This window comes from Ixodes scapularis, unplaced genomic scaffold (assembly GCF_016920785.2).
Source record: "Ixodes scapularis isolate PalLabHiFi unplaced genomic scaffold, ASM1692078v2 PGA_scaffold4__175_contigs__length_147842914, whole genome shotgun sequence".
NCBI classification, from domain to species: Eukaryota; Metazoa; Arthropoda; class Arachnida; order Ixodida; family Ixodidae; genus Ixodes; species Ixodes scapularis.
Window position 1 is genome coordinate 116,591,459 of NW_024609879.1, and position 13,114 is coordinate 116,604,572.

At 45.6% G+C, this 13,114-nt stretch overlaps 1 protein-coding gene across 3 annotated transcripts in view; it reads right to left on the reverse strand.

The window, feature by feature from the left end:
* Nucleotides 1–705: 705 nt before the first annotated feature.
* Nucleotides 706–13,114, reverse strand: part of LOC115327785 (sulfotransferase ssu-1) — a 20,546-nt gene continuing 8,137 nt past the window's right edge. For 2 of the 3 annotated variants that reach the window (XM_042293389.1, XM_042293388.1), the window contains exons 2-3: nt 7,112–7,281; nt 706–1,952 (exon numbers count right to left, since the gene is read on the reverse strand). In XM_042293389.1, coding sequence (XP_042149323.1) covers nt 1,155–1,952; nt 7,112–7,237 — 924 coding nt within the window. In that variant the 5' untranslated portion in view covers nt 7,238–7,281 and the 3' untranslated portion in view covers nt 706–1,154. The remainder of the gene's footprint in view (nt 1,953–7,111; nt 7,282–13,114) is intronic. The other variant, XM_042293387.1, reaches the window with a different exon arrangement.

Here is a 13,114-nt window from a genome sequence, read left to right on the forward strand (position 1 = left end):
GTGAGTGAGGGCGACCTAAAATGCCGACCTCTGCCCTCAGATGCTAGCCAAACCCTGGCGCAGTTTTAGAGCGCAGCTCTTAGGGGCCCGTTCCCGGCTTGAGCACGAGGGTTACTTACCCTCGTAACCCTCAAAAGGGTTACCTTCACGAGGGTTACCCTCACGAAGGTCACGAGGGTTATGAGAGTTACCCTCACGAGGGTCACGATGGTTACCCAGGTCACGTGACCCCCCCGGGGTCACGTGACCTGGGGATACCCCCCGAGGTCACGTGACCCCCCGTTGACGTCATAGCCACTGATGACGTCATCAGTGACGTCACTGATGACGTCACCGGCATCCGCATCGTCATCATCACTGATGACGTCATCGGCATCGTCACGTGGCCCCAGGTCACGTGACCCCCCGACGTCACGTGACGCCCCAAGGTCACCTGACTCCCACAAGGTCACGTGACCCCCCGCCCCCTCGAGGTCACTTGACCCACCCCCTCAGTACCCTTCCCTCCTCCTCCTCAAGAGCTGCGCTCTAATTCGGCGTTACAGGGAGTTGTAAACGGCTTTCATTTGTTATCACTCGTTTTGTCCGCGTTCACGGCTATTTCTTGTGTATGTCATGTACCAGGCAATAAAAAAAAACAAAAAAAAAGCGTGCGTGACCGAGTGGTTGCCGTGCTTGATTCTCGCGCGGAAAGTCTGGGTTCGATTCCAGTCAGTGGAATGCTCTTTTATTTGTTCTTTCAACATTGCATTCTCGTGTGTTCGAGAACATTCTCGTATGGTTTAGTTCCGAATGTTCCAGTCGCCGAACAATCTAGGCCGATTGTTCCAGAACCCAACGCGCGTACATAAGGGACTCCGCGTGCTGATCTGCAGGCAGTCTTGCCCCAGCGTTCGACTCTGCTGTTACGCCGACTTCGACGCCCGCGACGCTCTGTTATTATCTTCTGTACCCTTTTATTTTTGGCACAAGTTCGCCACATTAAAGGTTTATTTCTTCCTGTTTATTTATTGTTTTTGGTCACTACCCGTGACAATACATTCTGTTTTAGAATTTGAGTAACTGTCCTCCCTAAGCGCATATTTTCGTACGATCCTGAAAAAGAAATATTTCAATTGCATAAACGTACGAGTCATTGTAAGCACCATTGGACCTCAGTCACACTGCCAAAGCTTCATAATATCCGAACCCTTTGTTCGCTCTTTAATGGCAGTCTGCATCTTCTCGATGTTTCCACGAGTGAAGTGCTGCTTCCAATCGCCCATCACTCCCTTGCGGAGGATATGGATTTCGGTCGATTGGCAAACCTGTTGGTTGCTGATGACCTGGAGCGGCTGAACATGTGGCGAGTTGTTTGTGATACACTCAGTGAGCTCTATTGGGTTCATCGTCAGGATATTCTTCATAAAATCCACGGTGCTCTTCTCCAGGACCTGCTCAAACACGTCCCCGTTTTCTTCAAGCACTCTTTTGTGTTCTTCGCCTAAAAAGTCAGCCAACCGGAGGACAACTTCTTTTTTGTTTCTCTGAAGTTCTTCATACGTGATGAAAAACACGTTCGGGTCTTCTCTGTGGTTGTAGCCAGAAAGAATATGCTCAAAGTAGTCGCCAAAACCGACCTTTGCTTCGAGAAAAGCGTCAAGAAAGTCGTCGAATGTTCCGTCCATGAAATCTATGCCGGGACATTCTCGTGTCATGTGGTAGTTGGACACGCAGCAATCCCAGGGATTCCGTGCCACGTAGATGTACTTTGCCTTTGGAATGAGGCGAAGTTTACTCATGGAGAAATGGGTCCGGAGATGTCTGGGGGATGAGGACGACTTGACTTCCATAATTTCGAGGAAAGGAACCCTCTCAAAGGATTCGTTGTACGTTTTCACCGACTCCCCTCTGGCCAAGATAAGCTGGATGATTTGCTGCACCCAGTGTGTCCCGGATCTTGGATACGACACCTGCGCAAAGACAGAAATAGAAAAAAAATTAACAAAATGCCAAGGACGAATGGAAAAGAGGAGTTGAGACACGCTGGACTTAACCAGACATTTACAAGTCAATGAAGAAAATAAGAAATACCGCAACTCTTTCCTTACTCAAAGAATAACTAAGTACATCACTCGGTTACCGAGATTCAGAAGTATTTAGGCTGACCCACATACGATGTATTCTCAACATATTTACGCGCGTTTCAGCGGGCGCGGCATTTGGCGGCCAATTTTTTTACAGAAGGGAAGAGGGGAAGGTCGGCCGAACCACACACGCCACTTTTCGTCGACGTCTCCTCGCCGTTTGGTGCAGTGTGGCCCGATTCGCTCTTTTCATAAAAAGAGGCAAAATGCAGATCAGCTGCTCTATTATTGCTTTCCTTAAAGGGACAGAAATAACTAAATGTTAATAAACCACGAAAGCCTAATTGGCTAACGCTTGTCTTAAGAATGTTCCCTGCCATGACCGCGCTGCCAACAACTCCAGGGAGGAGGACGGTCGCTATCTCTGCCAAAAACCCTTCCTCTTATAAGTTTTTTACACGCCGACCGCCACATAGATGGTCGTTTCTTTTGTCTCAGTCGTTAATCGCTCGTTTGAAAGAGACAGCGATTTCTTACAGGTGGCCGAAAAACCGCTGAACACTACGAGAAAACGCCATGCGAGCGCCCATTTCGGCAGTTCAGTCAAGCCATGCTAGCCGGCTGCAAAGATAGGCAAGCCGATCCTCGAGTAACTTCCAGCTGTCAACTCGCGAGCTGAATGGCTGGCACCGCGCTGTATGCTTCCGGATAGGCCACGCCAAAATACTCCGAAGCGCCGAGATCTGTTTTGGTCAGATCGCCGAATACACGCGTATTTACGCCAGCTTTGAGACGTCGAGGAAGCCCCGACGCCCACTCAACGTCGGGATTACGTCCGCCGAAACGCCCGTAGATACGTCGAAACTACGCCCTATGTGGTTGGCGGCAAGTAGTGCATCGTACTATCCCGCGGCAGCCGTGGTGACTATTGGTGACTGTAGTCCTCCAACGTTTCATATTCATCGTATACCCATCTTTTAGGTAGCTTTTAGATTCGTTTGCTGTACCGCAACTTACAGAGAGCTTGCCTGAGCGTTGTCTGTTTCGTAGATAACAATCCGCGTATGGGCAGCCCCGGGCGTCGAATGCGGGTTGTCAGGGCTGCCTGCCTCTTAAAGAACTGCCTCTACTGGCTTGCGGTCTGGTGGCTTAGCCTTTAGGGTTTCCTCTGGCATCTTGATTGTCGTGGGCCGAGGGATAGGAACTGTTTTGATGGCAACGTAATCTGGTAGCAAGACCCGTTCCTGGCCCTGAATCTTGACCAGATACTTCGAGAGGCTGACACGCCGTAAAACGGTGTCTTCAGACCAAAGTGGATCGCCTAGCTTGTTTCCACTTGCACAAACCTTGTCGCCTGTTTCAAAATCTATCTAGGAAACCTTTTGTCCTTGAGGTTGCCGCTGGCTAACTCTGGCTGAAGGATGTTTAACATTGTGCGTGGCTTCCATAACGAGAAGCGTTTGGCTGGTGTCTTACGTGTGGTACGGCATGGCCGGTGTTGTACCGTTCAAGACTGTCCCGTCCTTCGTTCTTTCTGGAGCCGGCGGATAAGGCTCCGCTTCACCGTCTGGGCGAGCTCTTGTGCGGTGACATTTGACGCCGGATCGTAGGGGGCTGTCTTGATGTGCTGCACGGTATTTGCACTGCGAAAATCTGTGAAATCAACAAGCCACGAGCTGGGGAGCATTGCCTCTCTCAGTTTTCTCCGGAAGGCCACAAGGAGCAAATAATATGCGCAGTATTTCCACATTCATTGAGGCCTTGGTTGTGACGGTAACAATCTTTGGAGAAGGAGAACAAGGAGTAAAAAGGACAAACACACATCTTCAAAAACAGCTAGGTGATTGGTGCGCGACCCGAAAAAATTTGCCTGGTCCTGGTATCGAACCAGGGAGCTCTCCGTATCCAGGGAAGCACTCTGACAACTGAGCAAACCAGGAGATAGACGTCAGTAAAGCAAATGGGTTGTACCATCTGCCACCAGTCTAACACCAACAAGGGTGAACGGCCTGCATTTTAAGGTTATGATAATAGTCCAATTAATGCAGAGGTACAAGTGAGCTGGAAAAAAAATAATGATAATAATCCCTGGAGTAGGTGGAACAAGGAGGACAAATGACAAACACAAACCTCCAAAAATAGCTTGGCTACTTGTGCGCGACCGGAAAAATCCGCCTTTTCCTGGTATCAAACCAGATAAATCTTGGCTGTATTCAGGTGAAACACATCATCTCACTTTGCATATGCATCCACAAGAAAAAAACAAAAAACAATTTCATCGAAGTACAAAAAATCCAAATGAACTCTTTGCCGCCGTTTCGTTGGCCATCCCCAAGAAAACGTTTGTACGCACGAGACTGCATTCTGAGTGAACTGACAAATGGCGCAGCGTTTTACATTCTCTAGCTTTCATTCGTTCGCTCAACTTGGACCACCAAACATGACTTCTGGATAGCATTCTCATCCGTGTAGCTCCCGGGTGTCTTTCGAGCAAGAGCCGTAACACTTCCGACTGCAGCGACTTAGGGTTGACTACTTTGTTTCCCCATGTGATGTAATCATAACCCACAGGAGCTCATCTTTGCAAAGGAAAAATTGTGACAGCTTGTCCGTTGTCAATTTCGCAGGCCATCCATTTAACACAACAAAACATTACCTTCGAACAAGTTGCGTCTTTCCTAGTATCGGAGCGTATGTTACCGGAAGACTCAGGCATTTCTTACACTTTTTAAAGGAAGCCACTTCTTTCTCTGATGTTTGGAAGCGTCAATCGCGATAGCGCGTCAGCGTTTGCCACTTGCCCTTCTCTTCTGTTGACCCATTAGTAACGAAAAGCGGCGAGTACACTCTAAAAAAAATGAGAAAAAAGATTGCAAAGGCGGGTTTTCCTCCCTTCTACTGACGCACTCCCAAGCGGACACGCGAGAACAAAGGAGGAACAAGACGTCTCTCTCCTTCTCCAGGCAGACGGGAGAAAGGTCCCGCCCTCCCGCCTAATCTTCTTTCGGTTCCGCTTCCCAGTCCAAACGTGCAGTGCATTTGGGTTGCATTGACATTTTTACCATTAATTTTATCAAACAAGCAAACGAAGGCGTTAGAAACAGTGAAGTTCAGGAGCAGTGCCAGCAGCGCTACGTACACTGGGCTAAGATGGCCGCCTCCGGATTGCGGAACGACGTGTCGATGTTGACGACTTTATGGAAACCGCGTAAACTGCGTCCAAGACAGGCAGGTTTTGCTGCCGGGTGTCTGGGTGCCTTCTGTGCTGACTTCGGTTCTGTTTTCCGATGCCGAGTGCCAACCGGCGTTCAATGTGGTTCTGTATTTCTGCGTGTCAGCAACATAGCAGCCATAGCAGCAACATCGTGATGGCAGTGTTGTACGTTGCAAACGAAGACTGGAATTATCGCCGATGTGGCCGTGTGTTCGCGTATCTGTGGTGTAACAACAAGATGAGATGACGTAAATGACGGGCATTGATACCGCTGGTCGGACCGTAATCGGAAGGGGCGGGGTGTCGCAGGTTGACATTTCGCTTTACATTAAAGAGTTTGAGACCGCTTGAGGGACTGCGGTGCAATCGATCGACCTGCGGATAGTCATGTTGGAACGCTGGTTTGAAACATAGCTTCTATCGTACCGTGTAGCCAATGTGACTGTCGCCTGCGATATCCTGTGGTCTCCACCAGGAGTGTGATTGCGCTCCGGAGAAAGGACTGAACAGTATGAAAATATGACGGAAAGTACGTATCTGTACTGTTTTGAATTTTAGCATTAAGGGAGGATGGTAGGTAAAATTGACAAAAATAAAAAATATTCTGTATTTTTTTTGTTTAAATATACTATGGTTCCCGAACAAACAGCCCTCCATATGGCGCGCTGGGATGAGCGCTAGAAGTTTTCGAGCTCATTACAGCATTGCACCGTACACTTAACACCAGCCGCAAGTCGCGGCTTTGACCTCATTCAAGTTGATTAAAAACTGATTTCTCTGCCCGTGAAGCATCACTTCCAGCTGAGCGAACACCCCTCTACAGCAGACTTGTGCTCGTTACTTGAAAAATGTAATGGATTATAACTACAAATTACCGAGCCTCAAATGTTATGGATTACCGTGTCAACTTTCGTAGTATGCCCCCTCTTCATCCAGCAGATCTTTATTACAATTGTCATCGCAACCCGCTTCAGTATGTTGTTCTCGTATCTCACATCCTTCAAGCGAAGCAACTGATTCTCCACTTACAGATGCCCTTGGTGAGAACAAGACTTCTTGAGGGCAGCCTTCAACAATGACATAATTATGCCTCTCTTGACCAACTTAGACCAACAGCTCGCCTGCTTAATAAAGTTGTCTTCACTTTTAATGCTTTTACGATGTCCATAAAAAAAATAAACGATAATGCGTCTCTCATTAATTTTAACTTCGTTATAGAACAATGAATAGTCACGATCGCTTATTATGGACTTCAGAATTTCTTATGTAAGAACATTATGCAACGAATAAATTGATACCAGTTTGATATTCACGCTTGTAATAAAAAAAAAGGCTTCCAATAAAATTAGTATTATCGAAGAAATACCCACATTGTATAATTACCTGAATATATAAGATCAATATTTCATTAGAAAGAAGAACTACAAGAAAATTGAGAAATAATATTCAACGACTCCATACATGTGCATAAAAAGTGCGAATGAATATGCGAAAAGGTTCGATAAATTAGAGCATTTTTTTACCTCAGGCATTAAAAAGTTACGTATATGTGTGATTACAGTATCGTAACAAGATTTCTGAGTGAACATTCTAATACTTATCAAAATAAATAAATAAAAAAAAAAAACGGAGGACGCTCACGGGCAACCATACTTTTATTCTTTCTATTTTAGGTACTCATAATTACAACACGTTCGTTTTAACCAACCTCCTAATCGTGACAACCATTTAACTTATAATCGGAGCACTCACAATACGCTATAGTTCAGGTAATTCTCCAGGTGTAGACATGTAGCCCCCCAAAATAAAAAGAAAAAAACAAAAAGCGTACCTGTATAATATCGCCCTCTTGCGGTTCAAAGGTCGGAACTTGCCGGTAAAGAGTGGGGTTAAAATAGATGCAGCAGGGTTCACCGTCGATGTCCTGAGTCACTGGGACCCGTCTGGGTGTGGCCATGTCTGCGCAGGTTTACGTGGAGTCTTAGCTTCAATCAGGAGAGCCTGGTGAGAGAAAAAAAATTAATGTCAACATTCATCTATACACAAATATGTTGTTCATAAAAAAGCCCGCGTTCGCCCACACGAGGCATGGGCACTGCGCGTGCGCAGAAACCAGATGCGTGTGAAGCGACTGCGCAAGCTGCGGTAAACAGCCTGTATTACAGAGGGTTTCCAACTGGTCAATCGGGGCCACGTTGTTCACGGGCGGCGTTCGCGATACGAGCCGAGTGGCGATAGCGTTGATCGTCTGCAAACGCCTCCGCCTTTCCTCCTGCTTTTCACCTAACCACGCGAAAACAAAGCACATGCGCACTTGCGACCGATCGCCGCAGAAGATTTACCCCACTGAATTCCGAACGCTCCCCATGGTTCACGGTGCCATGGTTTGAGGTGGATCCTATCTACAATCTAGGCTTACTAGTGCGCGGGGCCGACAGCAGCGCCACCTCAGTAGTGTGGCGTCAGAGAGCTATATTCATGGCTTGTTTTGACGCCACATCGCGTACTTTTGACCACCATCAGGGAGAGAGGAGGAAGCTACTTTTGTAGGAATTTTGAGCGACGGGTTAATCTTCTATAAACTTCTAGAATCAGATAGCGACGTCTGGGCAAATCTGGGAGACACAGAGGAGGTTCCTGGTAAGAGGAGAGCTCCTTCTTCCCCTCTTCTCTGGTGGTCATCGGCAGACTTGTACGTAATCCGTTACAAATAACGAAATTACTTGTAATCCCTTACATTTATCGGTAATTTAGTAACGGAATAATTACATTATTTCGAGAGTAATTGTAAAGTAATTGCCTTACATTTTTTACGTAACGGATTCCTTGTAATCCGTTACATTTTTTTCAGAACCAGCCCTCCCCCCCCCCCCCTCCCTCTTTTAAAGAAACGGTCGTTTTCAATTTGGTAAAGTTCAGCGCAGTGACACTGTCACGCGAATTTACCAGCGCCAAAGGGAAGCTTGCACTCTTCAGTTCCGCAAAGCTTTTTTTTTTTTTTTTTTTTTTTAACGTCAAGCCCCTGAATCTTTTTTTTTAGACCCTAACAACAATGTCAAAAGATTTAAAAAAAAAAATGTATTAAAAAAAAAGGGGGGAGCGGGGGGGCAAGTGTTATCCACTTTTTTAGTCCCTTTGTTTTGTTTTTTTTGCGATCGAAGACAAGGAGAGGAGGACAGCAAGTGATTCTGCGCCTCTTCGAGAAGCTCAAGGTGGTAAGTGCACAGACAAGAATTAACAATGTCCTTCTCAGTTATAGTGACTAGGACCATTTTCGTAATGTCAAAACACGAGAAAACGCTCTGTCTACCCTAAAATGCAGTGAAAGAGATGTGATAATATGTGAAGGTTTTATTGCCACAAGCATCCTCATTCGCCGATGCACACTTACCATCTTCTCTTAGAAAACAGGATGTATTTTTTTCTGCTTCTTTCATCTTATTCGAACCTGTTTACAAAGCTACTTGCTTTTTTTAGTTCAACTTCTAGGGTTGGAGCACTTTATTTGTGAATTCCAGTCAGGTTATCTGCATCTCAGTCATCCTTTTTGTGAGTCAGCTTTCTGCGAGCACTTCGAAAATGGTAATAGTCTACCTGTTTTCTTCTTCCTGTTTTTACCCCAGCAGGACGTATCTTATCTCAAGCAGATATTGTTACAAATAAAACATTATGGTGGCTGATTTAGAATTGATATTCTGAGCTTGAGGAGAGAGTGAAACTCGTGAGTGCGGCCATAGCGCGGCTTACTTAGTACTCTGCCCTTCGCTGCCCGTGGCCTCAGCGGACGTCTATCTGGAGAACAACGGTGTAAACTGCAGTCGGTCCGTGCTCCGTGCGTTTTTGAACGGCACCAAGAAAGGTACACATGGCAAACGTGCGTTTACATTTCCTTGTTTTAACCAACGTTATAATTAATTGTTGTTATGAGTGTCCTGTTCTTGTTTTTTCTCAATTACTTATATTTAGATATTGGAAACTTTTCTCATTCACAAACGTCTCAACCGAGGCTTGACCTGTTCAGAACCAAAGGAAGAAGAATATTGAGCCAAACCATTTTTATTATTTAATTATCACCTAACTGTTACCAACTCTACTAAAACTCTCGAATATCAGGCAACTGCTGCAAGGACGAAGCTTTGCTCTATCTTCGAGGTAAATAGTACTTTCATTGTTTCGCTGAGGAAGCTCAATGCAGAGCGTAAAACATTCGTGAGGCACGATATGGCATTCCTATCCTGTGCCTCAGTTCAAAAGGCGTTCAGAGAAGTCGACATCTTCAGTAAGAAATAACGCAAAATGTCTGACGAGACTTCGAGAGTCAGCTGTTCCTTAAAATACTCAAGGTCAATAAATGGAACAGATGGCAACAATAAGAACTTGAGTAGCCTTCTTCCCTATGTTTCGTAATTGAGGAAAATAATGTTGAGAGTAACGGCCACGAAAGTAACGGATTACTTTTGGGGGTAACGGTCACTTACTTTTATGGGAGGGTAATTGTAATTGTAATAAACTACAATTTAGCCTTGAGTAATTGTAAATGTAATTCCTTACTATTTTTCAGTAACGTGTACAAGTCTGGTCATCGGAGCGCTCTTTGGATGACGTCATGTGCAATCCACGTGTACTTCCTGACAGCGTAAAACCTGGTTCAGACAGTTGCGTTTGACTGCGTTTGACTGCCTTGCGGCTGCGAAAAACCACGATATCCCTGCTGCTTATATCGCGTGCCAAGACAGGCACGCAGCCAGGGGGGGGGGGGGGGGGGGGGGGGGCATAGGGCCTGGCCTCCCCACCCCCTCCCCCCCCCTCGAAATCTTCCATTTTGCTGGGGCCTGCTCTCCCCCTCTCCCTCAGACAGCATTTTGCTATGGCAGAATGGCAGAATGTGACATTCTGCCAAGGAGAGGTCGGATAAGGTCGCCATACCACTCTTCGTCTTCCAGCCATGTTCTGCCTTTCCTGAAGCGCGAGTACAGTTAAAAGAATTGGCCGGTCAAATTTTGTATTCGAGAAAACAAATAAACATCATTCTTATTGTTTCGAAAAGCATCGTACGCGCAATATCTGAACTTTATATGCCCCTCTGCATGAGTAATTGAATGTATACTGCTCCAATCGCATTCTTGAGTAAACGCTGCTTTCGTTGGCAACATTGAAGCTCTGATGTCACACAACACAAAGCGAGCATTCCTAATCCTGTCTCGTCGTTTTCCTGCGAGCGAACGCCGCAGCGTACTTCGTTTTTGTTGTTGCGCTCGACTTGTTTCGTGGATAGGTGAGATTTTTGTTGCGCGGTTGGGTGCCACAATCACTCGGCAGCACCTGCTAGCCAAGACGGGACGTTCCACTTTTCCGCGAGGAATGCAGTGGCGAGCAAAATGGATCGTCGCCGTGCGTAGGGCCAGGGTTCCTGTCGAGATCGAGATCCGGCTTATGCAGCAGTCATCTCACAGAAGAGAGCTCCGAGCTGAGCTCTAAGCGGACAGAAGGCTCGTAAGCTGAAGTGTGATGCTGTGCCAACGATATTCAATTACGTCCATCCACTCCTGGCCCAAATCAGATCAATCAATTTGATTATGCAGCGAAACCCAAATCTACAGCTAGGCCATCTGGAAAATTGACCAGAAGCTGTATTTAGCACGCGTGCAGCCAATTCTGTTTGGCCCGCATGTGAAAATGGAGCGTGGGTACGACTCACCAAGCTCGTCCGAGTCAAGTGACGACATGCATTTGAACGATTCGCCGTCTGCCTTCGACCGCGGACATCGCCTCTGAGGGAACGACCCGCAGCCTCATCACCGATCCAGTGGATCCGCCGATATGTATACCCAGATGCCACCTCGTGTACCTATAGGAGCCGCTTCAGAGGCAAAATCTTCATCCTTTGCTTTACAAGCGCTCCTAGTTCGATCGCCATTGCCGTCGCAGTTGTGTTTGCGCGAAACAGCATATGTTTGCTCGAAGCTTATGGCTGTTTTGGAGTAATATCCTACTGAAAGGCGTGACTTTTTTTTGCACATGCTTGGGAACTGCATTACAGAAACCGTATTTCAGTAGGGTACAGCCTAGCAGACTATTTTAATTCGAAATAAAATACAAGACATCCAGCGACCAACCCTTGTTATCCTAACCATCCGACAAACCTATGCGTTCTGTGACGTCACAGAGAAGCTACGGATGTTAGCCATTGACACTGGCGAAATCCGGGGTGCAGTTTCGAACATACACTCATGAGAGGTTCAATTAACAACGGGAATCATATATCAAAATAAAAATGACGTTCGTCTACATGAAGGCTCCCTCGACGTAACGAGCGCAAACACTTGGGTACTTCCGGTTTCGACCAGACAATCGCTTTAAAGCACTTCGCAAAATCCACTGCTTTTTGACAGAAGCCTGCTGAATAATTTAAAAGCTTTTTTGTTTTATATGTGTCGAGTTTGGCGCAGAGTTTATGTTCGCTCTCGCTCTGGTTTGCAGTCTGTGGAGAAATGGCCATTGTGCCCATGCACCTGGTCGCAAAAACCTCGTGTAGCGCAGCTCCAACTGTTCACAGAGCGACGCCCTTTGGTATAACGAGACACAAAGGTCCCTTCATTCGAATGCTGTGCGCGCATTTCTATGGTGCCCTCTCTTTACAGGCTACAAATTCAGTCCCGGAATTTTTTTTAGTACACCTCGCATGTTATCTTCAGTGTAGGGAAGTAGTTGAAATACGTACTTCAAGTAGGATTAAACAACCTGTACTTTACTTGAAGTACATTTTGTGAATATGTACTAGTCGTTTACATAAAGTAAAGTATTTTTTCTGGTACTTTCAAAGAAAAGTCACAACTCCTGAATTCAAAGTATGTTTCCCAAATTCGGTCTTATTAAATTTGAATCACGAAATAATGCTTCGTCAACTCTCAAGAAATATTGGGAGGGATATTCTACTCTCACCAGAAACGCGAGCAGACGACGCATTGCTCCGCTTGTACGGACAGATGGCTTTCCCGCAGCATGTCGAACTTAACTACTTCTCGCTTGCTCTAACAAAATACGGTGTATCGCCATGGGAAAACTCGCTATTGCCTTTCGAGATGTCATCTGGTCATTTCCCTGAGTAAAGTAATGGCGGCTATGAGACCGATACAAGTAAGTGCCAAGTATAAGTTGATTTTGTTCAATAGTTCGTAAGAGAGTGTAAAACAACTACTCTTTGGCCATTTTACTTTCTCCAATATTCGCCGCCGTTTCCAAAAAAGCTCTGATGCGCCCCCGATTACCCCTGGGGCGATCAATGTATACGACTTAAATAAAGAAAACACTGTATAGGGGAATAAAAGGACATCATGAAATATTGTGTTAAGAAGTACTTGTATTTTTACTTTGAATGTACCTTTATTTGTACAATCTTACTTCAAGTAATTGCGCTCCCGGTGGACTTACTAATTTACTTGAGGTGCATTGTGTGTCATTCACTTTGTACTTTACATCGAGAAATTTTTGGGTTTATTTTACTCAACACTGGTTATCTTATTAAGACGCACACGTTTCAAACGCAAAAAGCATCGCTTGTTCCTTCGACTACCAAATCTTGTAACAACTACTTCGCGCTGCATATGAACAATACGCAAAAATTCAGTTTTTTTTAGGTGAAAATGAGTGTACCCAAACATTAAAAATGTGGTGAAAGGACTTCTCTTGTCAAAATAATTAAAGGTGAAACAAGATAGGTATTATATAGGATAAAAAAGAAAAATACAATTCGTGCCAAAGTTTAGGAAATTAGCTATTTTTTTAATCTGATTAATGTGCCTTGCAAAGTATTGGCAGTAAAAAAAGAATAAAT